The following is a 23,129-nucleotide window of genomic DNA, read 5'->3' on the forward strand; positions in this document are numbered from 1 at the left end:
GCTTGATTGACCTCCTCAATCGAACCCTGACCACAGGTCCCCTTTGAGGGAGAAGACGAGGGTGAAGCCTCAATCGGGTGGGTATTTTTTTTTTGGTCTCGGGTTATTGGATTTGGATTCGGTTGGCAACCCAAATCATTAATTTTTGTATAAAAAGAACAACCCGAATCATTAGTTGTGTGGGCTGTGGGTTAGTCGCAGCCCACTCTGTGATAGTTAGAGGGGTAGGGGTAGGGTTGGGTTGGGCCTAATATGTTTATTTGGACTGGGAGATTGCGGGCTAGCTGCAGGCTAGCCCAAAGTCCTTGGGCCTCAATTTAGCCTAAGTAAGTGATTAAAATCACTTGAATTAGAAAGTGGATTTACTCACATTTTTTATTCATGTTATATTTTATGCTTTTATACTATCGTGTTATCTTTGTGCAAATATTTATACGATGATACCTTAGTGTTAATATTTATGATGTTATCTTCATGCAATATCATTATGTCATATGTGTGAAATATATATCATGTTATCTTTGTGCAATATTATTATTGTGCAAATAGCAAATATATTGACCATAAGTAGTTTTTTGTAATGTAAAAAGTTAGTAAAGAACTAAAAGTTTTAATTGAACACTGTAATAGCCTAATCAATCTTGCTAGATGATAATCTTAAGATCCACTGGTAGCAGAGATCCACTTCCCCACCAAACTTTATTGGCAACTTTTCTCCCACTTGCCAACCCACTCTAGAGCTCTATTCCTTCCCTATAAGTATGAAAAAAACTTAACATAAGTAAAATAAGACATCAAATCCCTAACGTTTCGTTACAATGCCCTTGAGATCCCAAGGCTTCACTTTCTCTCCTTACAATACTTTTAACTAAGGACTTCGCATTTAACTCTACCATGACCATATCTCCTCTGCCTTGGGCTTCCCCGAGTCCCAAGAGGATAGCCCAAGCCTTACTAAAAAGCCGGCTCCTTGACAATGAGTTCCCTATTGCCATTATTGGCTGACCATCCTCATCTCTAATAACAAAACAAGTTTTTGGTAGTTATGCTCGGCATACTCCCTATCTGAGTTAATTTTAATCCAACTCTTTGGCTGCAACTCCCAAGGAACGTGAATCTAGTCCACACTTTCTCAAGGAGATCTTTACATTTATCATACTCCATCCAAATCCGCTTAAAACTAAACAACCAAGCTCCACGATGCATGTCCTCAGCACAAAGAAACAACAGCGTTGCATGGTTCGAAGTCGACTGATCAAGCTGAACCACCTTGCTATAACACAATCTGTTGAACCAACAAGAGTTGGCAAGTACGCGATCAAGATGAACCCACATCCAGTTTGCACCAGGTCTATTATTGCACCATGTGAATAATATCCCTTCAAACCCTAGGTCCCAGAGCTCGACCTCATTGACAAAGGCTTTGAACGATTTAGCCTTTTGTCCCAGAATGATACGATTCACAACTAAGTGCGTAACAAGCATATACACTACCACCACATCCACCTGCCTATAGTAGACTTCTAGAGAATGATGATCTCACCGAATGTACCAACGACTAGAATGCAAAAGTGCACATATCTCTTTATAAGGGCTCTAGTAACACATCTACTTTTGTTCTAGTTAATATGAGTCTCTAACAGGTAGAGGAAGCCTAAATTGTGTTTCCTCACAAGTCGTGGCATCTATCTAGACCCTTCTTTTTAAGGGTTCCTCTGTAGTTCCAAATGATAGACTTAATCATGATGATAATAAACTGAGAGTATAGGTGACAACATATGCATTCCTCCCCTCTTATGGGTTGGACTAATATTATCTTAGCCCTTGTCCACTTCCATCTCTTCAGTTTGTTGCAGCTCCTCGTTTGTAGATAACATAATTAATTGGGCATTCAAAGCTCCTTGCTCCACTGCTTGCTTGAGCTCACATTTGTCAAGCCCTGGTTGATCGCCCTTTTGAAGTGGACCACCACCTAAGTATGATTCCCTAATAGTTCTGACTTCTCCTTGGTAGGTGGCTTAGAGCTTGCCAAGGCAACACCCTCAAGAATGACATCTCTAGATATACTTCTATAAAGAAAAAAGTCTTGTTCTTATGGTTTTTCATAGTTTTAACAAAAATCGACTTGGTTTACCTTCCACAATTGTCTCATCCTCTTGGACAGCTGTCACTATTTTCCCTACTAAGCTGTTCTCTAAAAAGTCACAATACCTTTTTTAGCCTTGGTACCTTCTGCCTCTCTTCCCAAATTCCTAGGCATGGTGGGCGAGTCCCTCTTTAGGCTAAGGTCGGTTGACGATAGGGAACCTTCCTCATCCCCCTTGGTTCGCCATCTAGGCCTATCAAAACAGACCCCTTCACCCCATAAGTCATACTAGCCTTCTCGATCATCACCTCTTTTTTTTTTCTTTTCTTAGCTCTTAATAGATGTCCTAAGTTTGAGATAGTTGCATTGATTGCTTCAAATTCTTTTTGCATAGTGACATCAACATCAACCTAACACCTCGTATATCGCGTGGAGTTTACGATGGGTTGCGTTTCATTCACCAACTCATGACCTAAATGGAGGTGACTCAACCTACTCGATCGCGCCACCCCTTGCCCCATCTACCTAGGCCTCTCCTTCGACAACCTAAGCGGAAGGGCCTTATGCCTTTATTGCACCTTCATCAAGGTCCAAACATAAATTGCTCTAGAACCCTCTAATCTTTTTTTTATCCTTATTGTATGGGTAATTACCTCCTTATATTGCTCTCCTTCTTCATACTGCTTGCCACTACGCATCCTCTCTATGGCCTTCCATATGAACATCTAGCATCATTAGGCTTCAATCTTTTACATTTAAAATAATTGTGAGGGATACCTTTGTACATAGCTCTTTGCTCCAAAATCTTAGCTTTGGGGTCAAGACAAACTACCTGCTTCAACGGCTTGCTCAAATTGATCTCTATACATACTCTAGCGTAGTGACTACGAATATAGTCCATGCTTATCGATTCTAAGTAGTTAGGGTTACTTATTGTGACTAGTATGACTTAGAAAATAGTCTCGGTGTTGCTCCATAATTTTTCGTGATGATTCAAGTCTAACTGGTATTCTAGAGAAAATTTATTTAAGATTATTATAGTGACTTGGGGTGATTTTGGTGAGTTTAGGGAATAGTCCTAATTTATGTCAAAAAAATTTTCTATGATAATTCTAATTGATTAGGAAAATAGATATTGTATGTTTATTATATAGTGAAACCTCATAGTGACCCTTACGGGACACGACATGATGTGTTTATCATATAACGACACTTCTTGGTAATCATAATTGGATCATCTACGAGGAAAAGATTCAAACATTATTTGGGGTGAAATTTGGTTGATGTAGATCTATGAGCATATCAGAAGTTTCACAAATAAAACCTTAAACATATTAGCAATTTATTTGGTTGATGTAGATCCATGAGCATATCAGAAGTTTCGCAAATAAAATCTTAAGCATATTAACAATTTATTTGGTTGATGTAGATCCATGAGCATATCAGAAGTTTCGCAAATAAAACCTTAAGCATATTAGCAATTTATTATTCTCATTGCTGCTACTTATGTCTTATCAATATGTTATGAGCATACTTAGTACTATTTGTTTATTATAAATTGTTAAGTCTTAGATTTCTAAAATCATACGTATGGATTGTTTTATTGGCTTTTTGGTGGATTCACCTACTAAGCTATAATTGTTGGATCATAAATCTCCCATAATATGTTAACTACTGGTAAGCATGGTGAGTGACCATGGTGCACTAGATTGTACCTCCATTTAAAATTTACCATTTTACTTTTATTTGTATTAGTTGTCTCTGTTTCCATTTTAATACTATCTATTGATGGCGTTGCCTATCAAATTTGGATTCCATTGTTACCCTTTAGAGTTTTATTAATTATTGACTTGGAGTTAGTAGTTCATGTTAAATTATTGGAGAAATTATATTTTACCCCCCCTGATTTGGCTCTATTTTACGAAGCCCTTATGTATTTTCAACTTAAGCACTTACCTCCTATATAGTTTTGACTAAAGTGCAATGTGTATCTTTGTCATTGTATTTAATCACATTAGAGGTTTTAAAATTGTCTAATATTATACCTAATACCTAGTACCTAGTATCGATAAATATTTATATTTTAAACTTAAAAAAAAGTATTTTATAGTTATTTATATGTGTTCGCTAATTTTTATAATACTCTATTATGAATATTCTATTAAAAACTAATCATGATAATTTTGAAAGAGTCAAAGAGATTTTAGTGGCAAGTTTGATATTTTAAAGAATGTGATGGAAATTATGATATTTTGAAGCTTTTAGTGGCTTATGTAAAAAACCCCCAAAAAATAATGTTATGGACCGGGCTAGAGTGAGTTTTTTAGAGGTGATGGTGGTGGAACTACGAGAGACGATGAGATTAAAAAATTGAAGCGGAAAGAATAACAGAGATGATAATGGTGTAGGGTAGATCTGATACTTAGAATAGAAGATGAGAGAGTAGGTGGTCGGGTCCTAAAGAGAAAATAGGGCCAACGAATGAGGAAAGAGGAGCTAGCTGATGACAAGGGTTTGAGGGAGGGGAGAGAAAATGGCTGGTCCTACTAGAATAGGGGGCTGACAATCAAGGACGAAGATAATGAAGTCGGCTTGTCAGCGTCGACCTTGGATTGAAGGAGAAAATTGAGAGAGATAAGAGGTAGAAGAAGGTAGAAAATGTCACTATTCTTCAATACTTTAAGCATTACTGCCCTTCACATATTTATATAGAGTCTAACCATAATAACTTGAATTAATTAAGTCTTAGCCAAACAAATAATTAAAGTAATGTAATTGGACTGAATCAGTGATCGGTGTATGAATGTTGTTGGTTAGGCATTCGAACACCTCGACGACGAAGGCTGTTTTTAAGTTTTGGCATTCGGGGCGTTCAAACGCCTCGATGAAGGTTGTTCTTGGGTTTCAGTGTTTGAACGTTGTTAGCCTGGTTTTGAATACTTCGACGAATATTGCTCTCAACTAACAAGTGTTCAAACGTTGTTGGACACACGTTTGAATGCTTCGAGGAGGCTATTTTTGGATTTAGGCATTTGAACGTCATTGGACTGTCGTTCAAACACTTCGACGAAGGCTGCTTTTATGTTCAGTCGTTAGTCGAGAGTTTGACAACACGAACCAGAGGCCAAAAGTTCTTCAAAAATAATAAACAACTAATACTACAATAAATATGTTCAACCCTATAAACCCAAACTTTCCTGAGAGGTGACCCGATATCACATCAAGTAAACGAGAGTCCAAATAAAAAATAAATAACAATTTAGAGGTCCAGATATAATTATGGTTAAAAAAACTCGACGACCTAAATGATAATAAACCCAAATTACAGGGTCCTATTTGATAATTGCCACGATACTATGTGGCCAAGAGGCACCAAATATTACCACAAACTATGGCCATACGAATTATCTCTCCAGCGAGGAAAATCCATACTGTATGAAATCGGTACATCAGAATACTTGTACAGAAGCAATCGGCAAGTAAACATATAGATATACCAACAACACACTGCCAAATATGAGGATGTATCAAACTCCTACATGCTTGATGTTTTCAGGATCATTTCCCGTATATACTATCTACCGTCTCCTCTACTCAAAAGTTAATCGTCGACGTCTACACACGTAGCTCAAATTCATACGTGGCAATAAATTATTAAAAAAGCAAGCAAAATTTGGTCCCGATAAGAGATTGAGAGATAGGAGAGAGGAAGAGAGAAGCAGAGAGAGGGAGAGAGAGGGAGAGAGAGAGAGAGAGAGAGAGAGAGAGAGATGTCGATACGAGCTTTGCTCCATCTTCCGCTATCCAATTCCTTCAAAACCCACGAAGATGGCTTCTTCAAGGGTTCTCCGCTCCCCTCTCGCGGCAGTGGTAGTAGCAGAGTAGGAGGAGGAGGGGAGTACAAGAAGAGGCGGCATCTGATGGTGGTGGAAGCCAAGGGGAAGAAGGGGATGGCGGGGAAGCAATTCCAGCGCCCGCCGCCTCCGCCGCTTCCCAAGATTGAGGACGATGGGAACCCGAAATTCGTAATCTTTATCCGAACAGCCAATGTTGGTCCACACTCTCTCTCCCTCTCTCGGTTTCCTTCGTTTTGGTCTAATTTTTTCGTTCTTTTTGCAATTTACGGTATAATACGTTACAATATCTGAAAAAAGGTACGGTTTTTGCGTTATCCAACAGCTTAAATTGTTGGAATTTGATGCCTTCAGTCTTTCTTTACAAGTTTGTTGCCATTTGGTTGTTAAAAGACCCTCAGGTGGGAAAAGGAAAGAAAAGAAGTCTTTTTTTCGGAAAAGAATAAAATGAAGAAAAAATCAATGTGCATCATATTGCTATTTAGCTATATTTGGGATATTGTAGGTTTGACTAGCTAGAAATGGAAAATGAAGTGAATAACATGAACAGAATGACCTTCTAAGAGCAGGATTTGCTCTTTATTCTTTATGACTGCTTGTACTATCTACAAGTGAATTGTGATTAGAGTGTAACAATGCTGTAGTTTATGTTATTTGAGTGTGGTAGATGGTTGATTAGTACAATATTAAGACTACTCATCTCAACAGCATGATATGCACATGTTGTAACAGTTAATAACATCGTACCAAAATTGAGAATTCCTATTTTACATTGTGTAAATGAAGTGTTAGTAGAATTAGAATTCGATTTATATAATGGTTCAACATATTCCTTGACATCTTTTAAATACATTAACCGGATAATAATTCAGACCTTAAAAACCTTTATGATTCACGTTACCTGTTTTAATTGACAAATATTTGTCTTAATCAAGTATGGAGAGTTCTTAGATGGAGTTTGATTTAAAATATTCTTCTAGTTATTAGTCTCTAAAGAGGTCGAAGTAGTATACTGCATCCTTGACTGAGTTGAGGTAGTGTGATCACTTAGGCCATTTCTTTCTGACAGTTAGTTACATAAACTTCTTGGCACAGATGGTATCTCATACTCTTCTTTTTTTTATCTTTCACTTCACATAATTCTAGTTGCACTGAACTTTTAAACTGTTGTGGGATAAGGCCTGTGTTTTACCCTATCTAGACATTTGCAAAATGATAACCTTGTGGACTTAAAAGAAAAGATTGTTACCTTTTAATTTCTTAGTCATTCAGGGCTCTCCTGATATTGTAGAACAAATAACCTATATGCTTGTTATGTCTTTTGTCATTGTCTTCAGATGTGTGTAGCAAAATGGTTTGGGGCACCACAGAGAGTGCAAAACTTGCTCCTATAATTCGCAAAAGTTTTTTCAGATTTTACATTTTATTCCAATAATTTATACTACCCAGAAATTACTTGCAGTTTATGTTTGGATGCTGTAATCCTAGTAAGTTCTGTATTCTTTCTTTCTATCTTTCGATGGAAGTAACTCTCCTCAGAACTTTGTTTAGTTCTTTCAATTGGTTGGCCCCTTCAGACAAACAGAAACTTATTTTTAACCCAACTGCAAAATTTTCTAATATGCAGAAGGTCTTCATCTATTAAAGGAATATTATTTGGTGATTTTGCAGGTTTATCTATGGTACCCACTTAGTCTCATTACAGGTGGTACTACTGCAAAGATAATGGTTGCAGCTAAAGATAACTTCCTCGGAAAGTATATCTACAAAGATACTATTGCCAGAAATCTTGCAGCTGTTATTTACAGAGTTAGGTTTCTCATTTGTTATTTTTTTTCTATTCCATTCATTGAGAAATGCAACTCTAATGATCTAATTTATGTTGTCCTTATAAATGGCTTTATAAGTTTTGAAGCTTCTCTTATCTGTAATATTTTGGTGTTTGGGTGTCTCTATTCTTTCAGAATGTCCACTATTGAGTCTTGACAGAATTTGTTGTTTCTTACCTAGATCTTTTGCTTCACTGTTGTCAAGTATACCTGATACCGTGCTGATTTTCTATTTAGATTGCCATAAACAAGAATTTCTCTCATAGCATTGATATTATACCTTAGCTTGTCTTTTTACTTGTTTGGTTGTCATTTGGAAAATTTGGGCAAACATGGAGTTTCTACTGTTCTGACCTTCTGGTACAACTAACTTCATAGTCTTGTTGCATATAAAACAGGATGAGAAGGAGATACAAAAGACAGCATTTAAGCAATACCGTGTTCTGCGATCTGCTACTGAATTTCGATATGGCTACAAACTTGTCGTAACGTCTCAGTCCCATTTGAATTCATAGATATTCAGTTGGTATTGTACTTCAGAACGGCTAGAGTCAGCTAATCTTTAATATGTGTAAGCAGGAAAATGGTAATGTGCGATCTGCACTTTCACCAAATAATGTTATTGAGGTATGCTTTTTCTCCTTTTATACATTTTAGTTTCTATTTGTTTTATTTCCAATATTGACTAGTTGTGGACAGACTGTTCAAGCTCATATGGGTTTTTCCTACTTTACGTCATTTTGAGATGGCTCTGTGGTCTATCTTTGCATGTCCCTCTAGGAGAAGGTCACTTTCTTTAGTATCTCCTATATTTCCTAATTTCAAATAGACAAAGAGTCCTTAAAAGTAAGAGCTTTTATTTACTCTCGTCAACTTCTATTACAAAATGGCAAGATTTTCTAGCCTCTACCATAATTATCATATTTTTTTAATTTTCATTTTCACAATCATCTTCCTTTTCCTAATCCTTTAAAGTCCAAAAGTTATTCATAAATAGGGGGAAATGTTGGTCGCTATTCCCTCCATACTTATTCTCAATATGAATGGCCCATTTCTAGATTGGAAGTAGCATCTTCGCAGAAAATTATCGTGAACAGAAACTGTCCTGGAAACTTTCTAATGTAATTTCACGGCTCATGTTCTTTTCAGCTTCCAGCACAAGAAGAACTTAAGACTGTCCTGGACAAGGTGAAGGACTTCTTTGGTGATGCTACTAGTGGTGCCAAAGAATCGTTTGGGAAGCTCACTGCCTTAGGTTCTGTTAGCAATGAATCGGAATCAGAAGCTGAGTGAGTTAAAACAAAACCTAATGCATAATTCTCTCTATCCCTTCACGTTAGGAAAATTAGTTCGCTTATGGGGAATCTAGTATTAACATTATCAAACCTTTGATTACTCTGAGAATTGAAAAACCAAGGTAAAGTATTATCTCAGCAGGATGTTCAATTGGCTAAACTTTTTTTTTGAGATTCTGATTCTTTCGTGTCACATCTCTTTCTAACAGAATTTGTTTCTTTATCCTCTCTTAGTCAATGATTCCACTAGTTTGGGATTCTAAATACTTGGATGAAATAGCATGCTAAGTTCTTTTTGTACTTGTGTTACAGGGTGAAAAGCTAATGGCTTGACCACATCGAAGTATGGCTAGATTCTGTTGAGCATGTGGCTGGAGTGGTTTTGCCAGTTTTCCAAAGTTTCTTTGTATAGAAATTCCAACCAAGAAGTAATGTTTGATCTCTTTTCCTTGACCCCTGGTAGGATTGTTGATCTCCTGAGGACACAGGAGTGATTTATTCTACAAAAGAAGGCAAAAAGAGGAGGAAGTTGTCTTCTTTTAGAACTTTTGAAGGAAAGGCATTTAACTGGAATGATATTTTCATATCATCAAGCCACACTTTCCTATTCTCAGTTGCCTTTTTACTGCATGCAACTTTATCTATGGTATAAAGTATAATCTTTGTATTAAATGGATGCTTGATGTGGAAAGTGCATGAGAGGTATGATCATTGACATCCAAATCTCTCTCTTACATATAATACACAAATTGTAGAAGAACATAAAGAGAGATGCTTTTATTAGGACACAACTTCTGCTCCATTAGTTTCCCTGGTTCCCATGGCTCACCTGTGCTATTCTATTTTCCTCATTCAACAGCTTTGAATCTATTTAACTTTGTTTTTCAAAAGAATCTCTTTAATTTGAAGGTGGGAGGATTTTGTTCAGTAATAATGGTGAAGTTGACTTCAGTAAAAATAATTTTGGGATAATTCCACCTATAAAAAAATATTGCTCTTTTTTTTAGATATTAACAAAATAAACAAAAATATCCTTCTATATTTTTATTTCTTTTTTCTTCTAATAATAAGAGTATAAAAGTCACAAATCTACTCATGTGTGTTATGATGACTTATAAATAAAACTAATAAAAGAGGGATTGAAGAGATTTTTGACTAACATAAAAATAGACGATAATTCATAGGGTCTAAATAGAATTAGCCGAAAAGTAATTCTTTCGATTAAATTACTCTTTTTCTTTCAACACAATATCAAAGACGATCTTTAATAATTTTGTCAGAGCTTCTAGTGATTCTCATACTTTTCATTTTTCCCTTTAACAAATCACCAAATTTCATGATCCCGTACACGATTAGCATGATTCGTCCATCTAGAAGACTAGAAAAAAAAAAAAGGTATGCTGAAATTGATTGCTTAGAAGTGGGCTACTACTACTACTACTACTACTAATACTTTATTACTAAATCATAGCTCTTATGTCACGGACTTTGATACTTCTGCTGGGCTGTGACATTTGACTTCTCAACTCCAGGATCTTTTGTTACAATCCACTCTGTTAAAAGACGAAGATGAATCTAAAGCCTTATAGGAGATCATGTTTTAAGAGAGACGAAATAGATCCGATAATAAGAACTCTTTTAACCATCCAAGCACAGTGTCTTCATGTGGTTCTCTTTAATTGAACAAGTATAATTCTGATAGCAACTCGATTGAGAGGAGAGAGCATTGGAAGTCACGCTCCAGGTTTTCTCCGGCATAAGAATTAAGATAAAAGAATATATGATGTTATAATATCGGAGAAGATCCTTCTGGCAGTATCCTTTTTGTTTGGACCTCAATTTTAGTCTTGAAAATTTTATTCAGTGAAGGCATCTGTGAACATGATTGGGCTTGGTGCAGGAGCATTAAGTCATGTGGACTTTCAACAAGAGGATTTCTTTAAGCCATCAATGAACTGGCAATATCTCCTAGTCTAAGACTTCTCTCAAAAGTTTTTTATATAAGGTAGCACCTCACATCCTCATGCCTTGCTTCAAATCTCCAATAAATTCATTCTTCTTTCTTTGCCACCTTTCTGGTCATGGGGAGACAGCCATGCTGTGATAAGGAGGGACTCAAAAGAGGTCCATGGACAGTAGAGGAAGATCATAAGCTCATCAACTTCATCAACAATAATGGAATCCAATGCTGGCGTCTCATTCCGAAGCAAGCCGGTATTATCTCTTTTATGTTCAGAGACTCTTGTCAAAATAGTGTCTAGAGAGCGCAAGATGTAGTAGGCGGTATGATATTGCTTCAATTACTCAGAACAAAGCATCATAGAGAATTGATATTTAGAGAAGAAAAATTACTACTCACTAAGCAACATCTACTTATATTATTGAACTGCAAAAAATCTACTAATACAGGTACTTTTGTGGTTTTGAGAAGCTGCTAAAATTATAGCCCCAAAAAAGCATCTGTTTGCAACCACATTGCCATGAAGTTAGTTGAAAACTAAACTGAAATTGGTCAGCTTAAGAACATCATGCCTGCACTGTTTGCTTGTCAAGGTCTGATGAGATGTGGGAAGAGCTGCAGACTAAGATGGACTAATTATCTCAGGCCAGATCTGAAGCGAGAGCTTATATCTGAGGACGAAGAGAATCAAATCATCCAACTCCACTCTCGTCTCGGTAACAGGTATCCTCATCAAAATTTATACACAGAAAATTGTCTTATTTGTATAGATGCTAAGTTTCTCTCATGGCAGGTGGTCTAAGATAGCTTCACATCTACCGGGACGCACCGATAATGAAATCAAGAACCATTGGAACACCAGAATCAAAAAGAGGTTGAAGCTCCCTGGATTGGATTCACCCACACACAAGCCCATGAATAATAAGTCTGAGAGCTCAAAAGTCAACAGCATAATCTCTGAGTCCACTGCTCCAAAAGATCAAGAACATAAAGTAGAGATGGTGGATGTTGTTTGTAGCAAGAAAGAAGAAATGTTAGTAGAGGAGCAACAGAATGAGCTTGAAAGTTTGGTCTCAGAGAGAATCATGCAAGGAAATGGGATGTCAAGTAGCTGCAGCACTTCATTCTCCATAGATGACAGTGCCAACCTTACTTCTATGGAAGGGAGTAGTATCCATGAAGGCTGGAAGCTACCTTGGGATTATACCAGTGAACTTTTGCCTACATGGGAAGGTTTATACCCTCTTGAAGATATTTTCTTAATCTGAGAATTACATTAGGAGTTCCACTATCTCATCTTTCTTTAGGAGTTCTTGCATTGTTAGGCTTGTAATTGATCAAGACAACACCAGGAGGAAAGTAAAAGCAAACAGGAGTTTTATTTTACTTACAAAGCTTTGCAGTTACATAGTGATGTATGAGGGTGAAAATTTCTTAATTGTTGTAATCTATGTCTATGTCAGATGACTTTAATTTAGTTCATCTTGTTCCTATTGTAGAGATATTTTTGTGCTGAAAGTTGTCATTTGATTAGAGAAATAACAACAATAATAATAATAATAAGGCAAATTAAGGCAACTTAGGGTGTCTTCATTAGCTAGAAAATTGAGTTCAATAAAGTGTTATCGCAACTTAATGAACTATCAAGATATTACCCTAATATGTAACAGTGACAAATAGAACTTCTATTTGGTGGTATCATAAAAATGACCGCAAAAACATTGCGCTAACATCTTTTATCTCTAAAAAAAAAGAAGGGTTTATTACACCTAGACCTTCAAAACCATATCTAATTTTCAAATAAACTTTCTTATTTATTTTTTATGACACTTTAACCCCCTTGAACTAATTAATATCGTCATCCTCTAACAATGGTAACAAATCAAATAATCATCTTACTCAACTTTTCTCTTTTCTTCAATAAACTAAGAGAAAAATGATTCCTCGTGGCCTTAAGACCAGCCATGTGATATTTTTTTAATAGAAACAATCCAATAGATAACTATCAAAAAAAGTAGATATCTATCATTCAAAACATCGACATAGCTAAGGAAGTGGATGTGCCACCAAAACATAAATAAGCATACGCGCAAATAGATAATAGTTCAAGGAGTCTAGATGTAAATTATATTAGAAAAAAAAAGGAATAAAAATTCTCCTTTGCACATTATGCACTATTGTTGGAAGAAAATTATGAACTTATCCTTTTCAAGGATTATCATTCCAATAACACGATGCATCTCTATTTTTTCATCTCAATTAGAACTTAAATAGCTGATTGAGGATTTATGGGACTATAAATAATCAAAGAAATACATAGGATTAAAAACTTATAAAATAGAGGGAGTAATAAGATAATCTCTCACCCTAAAATCATGGAGGATAAGAGGCTAAGAGGAATTTCGTGGAAGCACGGAAAGCATATCCAAGGTCAAAAAAATAAAAAAAATAGAGAAAGATTTAAACTTGAACCTGCCATGTTCTTCAAGCCTCTAGAAAAACTATGTGTACTTTGTAGTATAAATTTATAGTGCATATAAGTTGTCAGCCCTCGAGGATAATAGACTAATTGATGTAAACTATATGCATGCACATGGCTGAGCTCATTGCTTACATACTAACATGCATGGTTTGAAGTTGTTTCCACAAAAAACTAAGACGTTTAGTCAAAACGTTTTGCATGTTGGTCCTATTCGATCCGAAAGTGCTTTAATAATAATGTTTTTTTGAGGAAATTTGCATATAAAACCTTATTATTTAGTGAACTTATGGTTTACACTTTGTATTTTTATTATTTGCAAATTGAGCCATATAAATTAGTGAACATCTTGTTTATTATATCTGTTCCTTAAATTTAACCAAACCTCTCGATTAAATTAACTATACTAATATAATTATAAAAATACTCTCAATCAAGTCGTGCTAAAAGTATCTTAGTTCTTTTATAGATAAAGATATTTTAATTATTTTAGAAATAAAATATTTTTATTTAACGATATATTCTCATGGTGTTAGTTCAAATCTAACAAGAATATTTTCTACATATATTCGCTAAATTATAAAGTTCGATTTATAAATAGTAAAAAAAATATAATGTAAATGGCAAGTTCATGAAAAGGTAGGGTATGCAAATTTCCCTAATTTTTTTTAGAGCATGTCTTAAATTCTGAGCTGGATTTAACTTCAATCCAACTAGTTCCTAAGAGGATATTAACCTCATTGCTTATATGCTATCAGATCTTATGTGATATCCTGGAAAGAATGAGGTAGTAAATTAATGGAGCTATGCTGGAAATTTGTTTACGGTTTTTACATAATTGCCACAATATCTTTTTAGAATATCATAATTGGCACTGAAATTTTTTAATTCTTTCAGTATTGCCGTTTTTGATAGAATATTAATAAAATATTCCTAACAAAAAATTGTTAAAGCAAACACACATATATATATATATATATATATATATATATATATATATATATATATATATATATATATATATATGTATGTATGTATGTATGTATATAAGAAAAGATCAAGATAAACTCAAAGTCAAATAACTCCCCATGAGAAAACTAAATAAAATCTAAATTAGTATGTACGCCAGTCTCAACCAATAAATGGCCAGGTACTTAGGTAGTAAAATTAATTAATTTAAATCAAGCAAGCTTCAGCTAGGTCATACAAGCCTCTTTGACCTACCTCTCAACTTCAACTCCAAATTAAAGCTCTTCCAAAAGTCAAGCTTGCCCTGGGTTGTAAGGAATGCATCTTTGAAATGTGCCTTTGCTTAGGAACAAATTGACCCAATACAAGTTGTTAGATGACTAGATGCTTCCTCAAAACTTTAAATTCATTACTGTCTCAATGTAATCTTTTCCTTCCTTTTTTTTTATTGTCCGAATATTCAGTTAAGACCATTCCAATGCTCAAGCAGTGGGGGTACTGACATCCAGAGGTGCAAAACATCAAATGTTTTGAGTTATGCTAATCCGAATCTCTCAGCAAACAAAAAAGTTTTAACAATTTCTATCACTGTCCACAGAATTCCAAATTGGTATGAACATTATAGACTGAGCAAATATATAAACTAGTACTGTAACTAGGTATGCAGCTACAGCTACAATTTTGCAAATGAGTCTTTAACATAACCACTGCCACGGATACAATTCCAAATTTCTAGTAGCAATAAGATCCGAAGAAACTCAAGTCCATACCAAGTTGTATAAGTAGCAATTCAAGGAGCATCAAAGAAATGCAGAGAAGTGAACTGAAGTTCGGATGCTGTGGCACCGAACAAAATTTATTGCTTACAAATCTATAACTCGTGAGAGCTTCTGGATACGGTTCAGCAAGAAGTCCCCTTGCTTGATAGTTGACTGATAGAATGCATTTCTGGCATCTGGTCTGTTAGTTTCTAGAACACCGGCAACTTTGTCAATTTTGCAGTGAAGTTTCCCAGCTGCTATGAAGCGAGATAGTTCCCTAACGAAGAAAATTAGTTAGAGAAAAGCAAGGTTGATATATTATGAAGCAAAAGGCAACAAAAGACTTTTGGTCTCACACCAAATATCCTGAAATGTTTAGCTTTAAGGACCTTCCATGATGAATTTAAGCCAAAGCAATTATACTTACTGATCTATGAAATCCACTGTCACACCAAATGCAGTTGCCATTGCTTCCATAGTCACACTCTTGTATGATTCAAGAAATTGAGAATAAACTACTGTGCGAACTTCCCTCATGTAATACCGGAAATGAGGCTGTAGATAGCGATCTAACTTAATCTGCTCAGTCAAACCAGCTGAAAAGCATCCAGCAAAGAAACTGGTCAAAAATATGTTTTAAAAGAACATACAGACAGTTCTAAATAAGGCCTTCAAGCAGTTTCCTAGTTTTATGGGACAGATTATGTGGAGAAACATGAACTGCTATTTCATAGCAACATGCTGGTAAAAGAAGTGGTAAAAATATATGGGAATATTCCAAGGGAAAGGTAGTTCCTTTCTAAGTTTACTTTCAGGTTGCAATACATGCAAGAGGACCATAACAACAAAAACATTATTGGAACAGATAGATCTATAAAGGATTACACGAGAGAGACTCAAGCTCAATAGTTACTTCTGAAGTGTAAAACATGATGTAGAGGCAAGATTATAACATGATATGAAGTTATTGAATTCTCACAGATTTCTAATAAAGACTCCAGGAAAAAGTTGATTCCATAAATCTCGTTAATGCTGTTTAGCCATTTGTTTGTGTTTTGCAACTTTTCCCCAATTTTACATATATAGCCACTAATCCCTCTCAAACAATGTATGTGGCTAGGTCAATGCCATCTGAACATTTTGTCTATTGGCTCTGCTGATCCAGGGTGAAAAATATGGTTAGTTTACTAATAAGAATGATGCCAACACAACAAAATATAAATTTTGTGGGAAGGTCGCCAAAGAAGGAATTAGTATATTCGACAAGCATTTTGCTCATGTTAGAGGTGATGTTGTGCCTTGTCTAAAAGTTAGTGATGAGGCAAAAAGATTATCAAAAAGCATCTAGAGGGGAATCAAAAGAAAAAGGATGATTAATCAAGAGAGACAATAGAATTAAGAGTAGAAGTAAAGATATTTGAAGAGCATAAAGATTTAGAAATTCCAGATATTGGAAGTAAAAGATCAAGGGGTAGAAGCCCTATAGATAAATTCACTCTATTGGTCCAAAAATTGTTGTTAGAGGGTGGGAAAAAATGGTACAAACAAATATAAAGAATACTTTTGCAAAAAAAAAAAAGAGTTACAGAGAACAACTAGTTAGCTCATCGGGTTTACAAGTGTGACAACCCCTTTAATGCCTTTAACAATAAATCATTTCTTAAATTGATGGAAGCAATTGATCAGTATTACTTAGAGTACAAGCAAACATCTATACATGAGTTGCATAAGACACTTCTGAAAAAGCAAATGGCTAAACAAATAATGATTTGGAGAACCATAACATTGTATGGAAGAAAAATGGCAAATCAATTTTGACTGGCGCTTAGACAGATTGAAAAGGAAGAAGCATTATGAGTTTATATGTCAGTCGAGAGTTGAGGGTTACTTTCTACATTCTGTTGATTGCTTTAAAAACGCACATACAAGTGAATGCATCTATAATATTGTTGTTGATGGTATCAACGAAATGGGAGAGGAGAATGTCTTCGAGTTGTGACTGATAATATTATTGCTCATTTAGCAGTTGCACGATTGCTATAAAAAAAAATCTCCGCATATATTGGACATCTTGTGTCACCTACTATATAGATTTGATGTTGAAAATGATATACAAAGAAGGAATGATTAAAGGATTAATTGAATGTAAAAGGAAAGTCAAGGTCTTCATGCATAGATTTCATAAGACATTAAATATGAAGAGTAAATTCATACCCAAAAAAAAAAAATCATGAGACATGTGATTACAAGATTTATCATCTCTCTTTTTACATTGTAGTCTTTCAGAGGAAAAAGATTTACTTCTGATGAATCTTTAACATGCAAATTGTCAAAAACTGCTAAAAGGAAGAGGGTTATTCTACTATCGTCAATAACCAATTTTGGAGACCAGTGACATTAGCAATTAAAGTGTTCATTCTCTTGGTGAAGTTGTTTTGAGTTATTGATGGTGAAAGAAGGCCACTAATGGAATTCATATATGATGAGTTAAAAAATGTCAAAAAGAAAATAAAGGATATTTTTAATAACAATGAGAATACTTCCAAGCCTTTCCTCGATGCAATTGATCACTACACAAATGGAAAACTTGATATACATCTCCATACAGCTGCATATTACTTAAATCCATACTATTTTTATCAAGATTGTGATAAATAGAGTAATTTGAAGGTAATAAATGGTGTTCTTAGTTAAGTTGAGAACTTTTACCTAGATCAATCCATTAAGTCCATGTTACAAATGTGAAGATGAAAACATACAAAGATGCCACTAGAAATTTTGGAAGACTACTAGCAAGAGTAGCAAGAAAAATTAATAATGATGAATTCAACCCAAGTAAATAATTAACATATATAGTAAAGCATACGCCTTTTACTCTTATGTATATTACTGAGTTACTTTCTAATTTTATTAGCTCATTGGTAAAGTGTATATGGAATCGATACTCCCTACTCGAAAAACATAGGGATTAAAATTCTTACTTTGACATTTAGCTCCAAGAGGAGAAAAATAATTAGAGCTCATTTGAATGGGTAATATATCATTGTATTATTAAATTGTCAATTCTAATTGATGAATTTTATTGTTATGTTAATTTGGTCTTTAATTTTAGAGTCATTTTAAGAAGATAAATATATTGGAAGTGAAAAGGTTGAACAATTTAATTTATGTATAATTTAGTGCATGAATGAAAGATCAAAAGATTACAAAAGATAATATGCTTCAAAAAGAGAAATAATAGAAAGGATTAGTTAGATAATGATCTTCTAGAGCAAGAAGTCATCCCAGGTGAAAGGTTAACTTGGGAGATGGTGACAAAACATCAGGAGCCGAAAAGTATTTAACATCAAGGAGCACTAGAGCTGCTCAAACTATTACTAATAGGATTCATTCCACTTCTCTAGATATGCAATTAATCTAGTCGGATGAGGAAACAAAGGACAAGGATAATGTTGAGCTAGAGCTTGATAATGATTAAGCTAATAATTTATTACCAAATGAAGCTTCTCCTCGAAATTGTGGAAAAAACTAGAAGGGGACTCTTTTTGTTGCCAAGGTTGTGAACTTGTTGTGGATTTAATAATTCTAATCATGTTATTTGGTTTTTTGGTGTAGTATATTATTAAAAAATTTATATATACTATATTGGTACTAGAAATATATCATACATAATCATTTTTAATTTTTTATATATTAAAAAAGCTAAATCACCTTGGTGCCAACCTGCAATCATTTTTCAATACATTGTTCTCCTTTCTCCTACCACCCAGACACCTACCTATCTCATTTCGTACTCAAATATGTAATGTATACCTCCAGTTATAAGAAATGGGAACACTTTAAATTAAGGGAAATTGATCAAAAACAATCTACCTTTTGTTTTTATTATTGCATACACCCTACAATATGGATATTTACTATTCGGCTATTGCATTTTGCCTTAAATGCCTCAAAAATACTCTATTGTACTTTTTTTCATTGTCAATAGCAAAATGATTGCAATACCATTAAATAAACTTTTTCATGTTACAATAAAAATAATTGGAAAACTATATTTTAAAGTCAATCAATAAAATTTTAAATATTTTTATTTTCCATTTTCAAAAGTAACAAAATATTCTCTGTCGTATAAGCCTTTAGAGCTAGTTTAAGTATGATTCATTATACCCGATCTCTATATATAGAAGTCTGAGCTTCTTTATTTCACAATACAAACGTTGAGAAATAATTAAGTTTAGTTATTTTATTATTAACGCATTTATCATTCTATTATAGTCGTTAAATTGCATTTATCTTTATAGAAATATATCATAATCGTAGAACTCTTACAAGTACTAAAACCCTAGCCACCATCCTCCACCTCTACCACCACTCTTGGTTGTCCGTCGCAACGTCGGATATTTAACAATCTGTCTCATTCTAACCTTCCTCCATTGTTTTAACTTTATATTTTCATCTTAATCTCCAATTTAGTTGAAACCAAAATGATTAAAACCCTAACTTTCGAGGCTATCACTATATAAATTTTCATAATTTTCTTACGCCTAGATCGTTCCAAATCTAATTCATAACAAGTGTGTGAGAGATATAAGGCAAAAACTGAAAAGTTGAAAATAATGCAAGGAGATCAATTAGATATATTTTAGATTCGAGCTTAATCTTTAAAAAAATTTAGTTTGAACCGAGTTTCGATCAATCCAGCCAATATTGGCCAATCCCATACCAAAACTAGACTAGTTCCAGTTCTGGATCAATTGATCTAACTCGGGATCGACCGATTTTGGAGTCCATATGCCTAAAATCAAACTACCCCCGAACTTTCATTCATATGGTTTAGATTAATATGAAATTGTTAATTTTTTTTCATCCAAACTACTAGAGAAAGTAAAATTTACAAATATTACTCTTATGGTACTAATAATTCTATTATTTGAGTATATATGAATCTTCTACCTATATTTTTAAGATATATGAACTTTTTTTTCCATAATCATTTATTTAAAAGGAGGTATATTGTGATAGTTAGATACTAATTGCGATTTTAGGCTTGTAATTTTAGGTTGGAGAAGATAAAAAAAGTTGAAAGTGCGTATTGTTTTAGATTTGAAAAAATAGGATAGGGCGTGTAAATTTATTGGAAGGAGAAGTGCAATCTTGACATTTAAATATTTATTATGATGAGAAAATCCTCTCTAATATATTTTTTTTTTTCGTGTACTTTCTTTATTATTTTGGATGGAAAAATTTAACAATTTCACATTAATCTAAACCAGAGGGTGCAAAGTGATACGAATAAAAGTTCAGGAGGTAGTCTGATTTTAAGCATAACTAGAGGGAGGCAATTTGTAATTTAATCTTTAAATAAATAAATAAATATATATATATATGTGTCAAATTAAAGGTATTTGAGTCAATTTCCACTTTTTATTTATACTTTTACCTCAATTTTATGTCACATTAAAGGTAATTATTACATCACTATTTTAGTTTACACCAAACATCAGAATACCCTACTCTAGATTAGACATACATTTTTAAGAGTAAGAAAGTAGAATGACTACTTAATTGGAAACCAAACAGAGCCTAAATGATGTGAAAGACAATTCCAAAGAAAGACTGATATATTGTTCAAAAATCATTAAAAAAAAAGTCATGACTGGTTTTTAATACTTACAGAAGGCAGAGAAGAATGATTTGTACTGGCAACCATAGAGAGAGTTAAGAAAATCAGAGAGGTAAGGTACTTTGCCAATCACTGCAAGGATTTCAGGTGCATCCACTACCTGTTGCATTCATTAGAAATCTAAGCCCATGTAAAAAATCAAATTATCCAAGTCATTGTAAAATACCTTTTGCTTGAGTGAGACTCTGTCCAAGGAAATAACACTTGTGAGGACGGTGTAAAATATGAAGGTTTCATAAGAGAATAGCTCATAAGTCGTGAAGGTCGAAATAGAGTCCAAAAATAAACTGGCTGCTTTCTTAAAATTCCTGGTGGACATACAATATAATCCTTCGTACACTTTCAAACGGTTCTTCCTCTCCCAATCACCTCCCTCTTCGAATAATCTTGCATCACATGCGAAAAGTTTTCATTATCATGCTAACATAAAATATCAAAGGATGGATTTCTGTAAACTATTTAAATCTAAACGTACTTCTTAGCCTTGTCAATAGATCTGGAAATGAGATCAAAGTCCATATGGAAAAAGCCAAGTTGTAATGTGTAGAAAACTAGGTCCATCTTTTGACCTACAGCAACTGTTTTTCCCTCAGTAAGTTTGAGCTGTTCTAATGCCTTTTCCTGCATTTGGAAGCAATAAACACCAAACCGCATAAAAAATTATTGAATGCGATCCTCTGGGTGATTAAGGCAACATTATTAGGAGACTTGAAAAGGTAAATAGATAAATAAATACCTTGTCACCGATCTTAATGAAATACAAGGACTTAGCCAAATGAGCTTCACGGACTTCACTCTCACCAAGATTCTCCTCAGCATCAGCAATCCTTCACAGAGTAAATATGTTTTATTTGCTAGGTCAAAGCATACTAAATAGTGGTGTCTACCTAGTAGTGAATAAATTGCTACAAATTTCAACTTTTGGACAGGGTTTGAATTACAAGTAACTGGAATGTAAAGAGACATCTTGTGCAAAGACATCACTTATAGATTTGCACAGAACGATCTAAAATTAACCTGAATCACTTTTAGTCGACAAATATCATGGATTTACAAACCCTAATATTACCAAAAACACCTATTATGCAACTCCTACTGGTTAATTGCATAACACATTCATTAGAGCTTGATATCAAAAGGGGATCATAAAATGCAGTGTATGGGCTCGTAAACTGTCATACTCCAAAAAGCAATCTTATTTGTGCAATATTACTCCCACCTACTGTTTTAAGCGGCAGGGAGAAACAAAGAGCTAAGATGCAAGCATGTTATAAAAGAAGCAAATGATTCTTCAAGTTTCTTACATAATTTGTCCAAAATTTCCAAAATCCAACTCCGAAACCCTAACCCTTTTACCATTCCCACATCTCACAAATCTAAAATAACCATTCAATAAGAGTACTTAAAAAAATCGAAAAAAGGAAGATAAAAAAGATAAAGCTACGGATCTCACTTGTCGTCAAGCTTCTTGATCTCCTCCTCAATCTTCGTCCGCATCGAAGCTAGAAGCGCGGCGTCCATCTCCGCCACCGAGTTGGCCACGAGCGACTCGTAGAGCGAGGCCATATCTAGGGAAGCAACGATAGCAGCATCGTAAATTCGTAACTACAAGGAATGAGGTGAGGGAAGAAAAGGGGGGGAAGGGAGAGGTTTGTTACCATCGGCTTTGACGGCGTCGAGGACCTCATCGCGGAGGCGAACCTTCTCGATGTCGTCGACGTCGCGGTGGTTGAGGAGGAAGAGCTTGACGGCGAGGGCGAGGTGGGGTTCCTGTTGACCTTCTTGCCCCTCCATTTCTACCTTATTTACCAGTTACGACCTCCTCTTCTCTCGGGGCAACAACAATACCTCGCTTCTTCGACTCCACTCTCTTTCTGCCCCCTTGCTTTAGTAGTCGGAAGCAGCGGGGTTAAATTTTGCTGGAAATAAAAAGAAAAGAAAAAAAAAATTAAGAAATAGGTGCTCATTGGATCGGGCCGGGTTCGAACTCGGGCTGAGCTCGAGGCCGACAACATCGCGCCTATCCTGTGTAATACTCGCTTGTGGACTCGAGTTGGGTCGGCCCTAGCCAGCCCAAGCCCATAGCGTGGCGAAAAGAAAAGAGTTAATTACGTCAACACCCCTGAGCTATACTCAATTTCCACGGAATACACCTTAACCTTAATGATTATTAGTCCCCTGTTAAATATATCGCATTACTCATTTTTGAACAA

At 34.8% G+C, this 23,129-nt stretch overlaps 3 protein-coding genes across 7 annotated transcripts; 2 read left to right on the forward strand and 1 right to left on the reverse strand.

The window, feature by feature from the left end:
* The first annotated feature begins 5,768 nt into the window (after positions 1-5,768).
* Positions 5,769-9,798, forward strand: LOC140766986 (protein HHL1, chloroplastic). Its single transcript, XM_073106720.1, has 6 exons — positions 5,769-6,135; positions 7,612-7,749; positions 8,168-8,254; positions 8,349-8,396; positions 8,919-9,058; positions 9,377-9,798. The coding sequence occupies exons 1-6, from the start codon at positions 5,857-5,859 to the stop codon at positions 9,387-9,389; spliced, it is 705 nt and encodes a 234-aa protein (XP_072962821.1). The 5' UTR covers positions 5,769-5,856; the 3' UTR covers positions 9,390-9,798.
* A 1,165-nt stretch (positions 9,799-10,963) lies between these two features.
* On the forward strand, positions 10,964-12,534 carry LOC140762473 (transcription factor MYB20-like). Of its 5 annotated transcripts, none has more exons than XM_073100326.1 (4): positions 10,964-11,069; positions 11,158-11,278; positions 11,474-11,747; positions 11,818-12,533. In XM_073100326.1, exons 3-4 carry the CDS (start codon positions 11,593-11,595, stop codon positions 12,290-12,292), a joined length of 630 nt encoding a protein of 209 aa, XP_072956427.1. In that variant the 5' UTR covers positions 10,964-11,069; positions 11,158-11,278; positions 11,474-11,592; the 3' UTR covers positions 12,293-12,533. The 5 variants fall into 5 exon arrangements, with proteins under 5 accessions (XP_072956427.1, XP_072956407.1, XP_072956435.1 ...); XM_073100334.1 differs by having other exon boundaries at positions 10,969-11,069; positions 11,496-11,747; XM_073100306.1 differs by having other exon boundaries at positions 11,158-11,747.
* A 2,490-nt stretch (positions 12,535-15,024) lies between these two features.
* On the reverse strand, positions 15,025-22,805 carry LOC140765889 (26S proteasome non-ATPase regulatory subunit 6). The gene is made up of 8 exons (XM_073105191.1): positions 22,575-22,805; positions 22,370-22,484; positions 21,653-21,743; positions 21,392-21,537; positions 21,083-21,302; positions 20,908-21,016; positions 15,661-15,829; positions 15,025-15,510 (listed from the first exon to the last, which is right to left on the reverse strand). Exons 1-8 carry the CDS (start codon positions 22,708-22,710, stop codon positions 15,336-15,338), a joined length of 1,161 nt encoding a protein of 386 aa, XP_072961292.1. The 5' UTR covers positions 22,711-22,805; the 3' UTR covers positions 15,025-15,335.
* Between the last annotated feature and the right edge of the window lie 324 nt (positions 22,806-23,129).

This window comes from Typha angustifolia, chromosome 1, assembly GCF_048772165.1.
Source record: "Typha angustifolia cultivar Huaian chromosome 1, ASM4877216v1, whole genome shotgun sequence".
Classification (NCBI taxonomy): domain Eukaryota; kingdom Viridiplantae; phylum Streptophyta; class Magnoliopsida; order Poales; family Typhaceae; genus Typha; species Typha angustifolia.

What these genes read in the sequence shown, in the direction of transcription:
- LOC140766986 (XM_073106720.1), top strand. Translation starts at nt 5,857, where the DNA reads ATGTCGATACGAGCTTTGCTCCATCTTCCGCTATCCAATTCCTTCAAA. An exon ending in TTGCAGCTGTTATTTACAGA is followed by an intron (nt 7,750 to 8,167) that starts GTTAGGTTTCTC and finishes CATATAAAACAG; the next exon opens with GATGAGAAGGAGATACAAAA. An exon ending in GATATGGCTACAAACTTGTC is followed by an intron (nt 8,255 to 8,348) that starts GTAACGTCTCAG and finishes ATGTGTAAGCAG; the next exon opens with GAAAATGGTAATGTGCGATC.
- LOC140762473 (XM_073100298.1), top strand. Translation starts at nt 11,146, where the DNA reads ATGGGGAGACAGCCATGCTGTGATAAGGAGGGACTCAAAAGAGGTCCA. An exon ending in TCTCATTCCGAAGCAAGCCG is followed by an intron (nt 11,279 to 11,617) that starts GTATTATCTCTT and finishes TTGCTTGTCAAG; the next exon opens with GTCTGATGAGATGTGGGAAG. An exon ending in CACTCTCGTCTCGGTAACAG is followed by an intron (nt 11,748 to 11,817) that starts GTATCCTCATCA and finishes CTCTCATGGCAG; the next exon opens with GTGGTCTAAGATAGCTTCAC.
- LOC140765889 (XM_073105191.1), bottom strand. Translation starts at nt 22,710, where the DNA reads ATGGAGGGGCAAGAAGGTCAACAGGAACCCCACCTCGCCCTCGCCGTC. An exon ending in ATCATTCTTCTCTGCCTTCT is followed by an intron (nt 15,830 to 20,907) that starts GTAAGTATTAAA and finishes GATGCTTTTCAG; the next exon opens with CTGGTTTGACTGAGCAGATT. An exon ending in ACAGTGGATTTCATAGATCA is followed by an intron (nt 15,511 to 15,660) that starts GTAAGTATAATT and finishes TTTCTTCGTTAG; the next exon opens with GGAACTATCTCGCTTCATAG.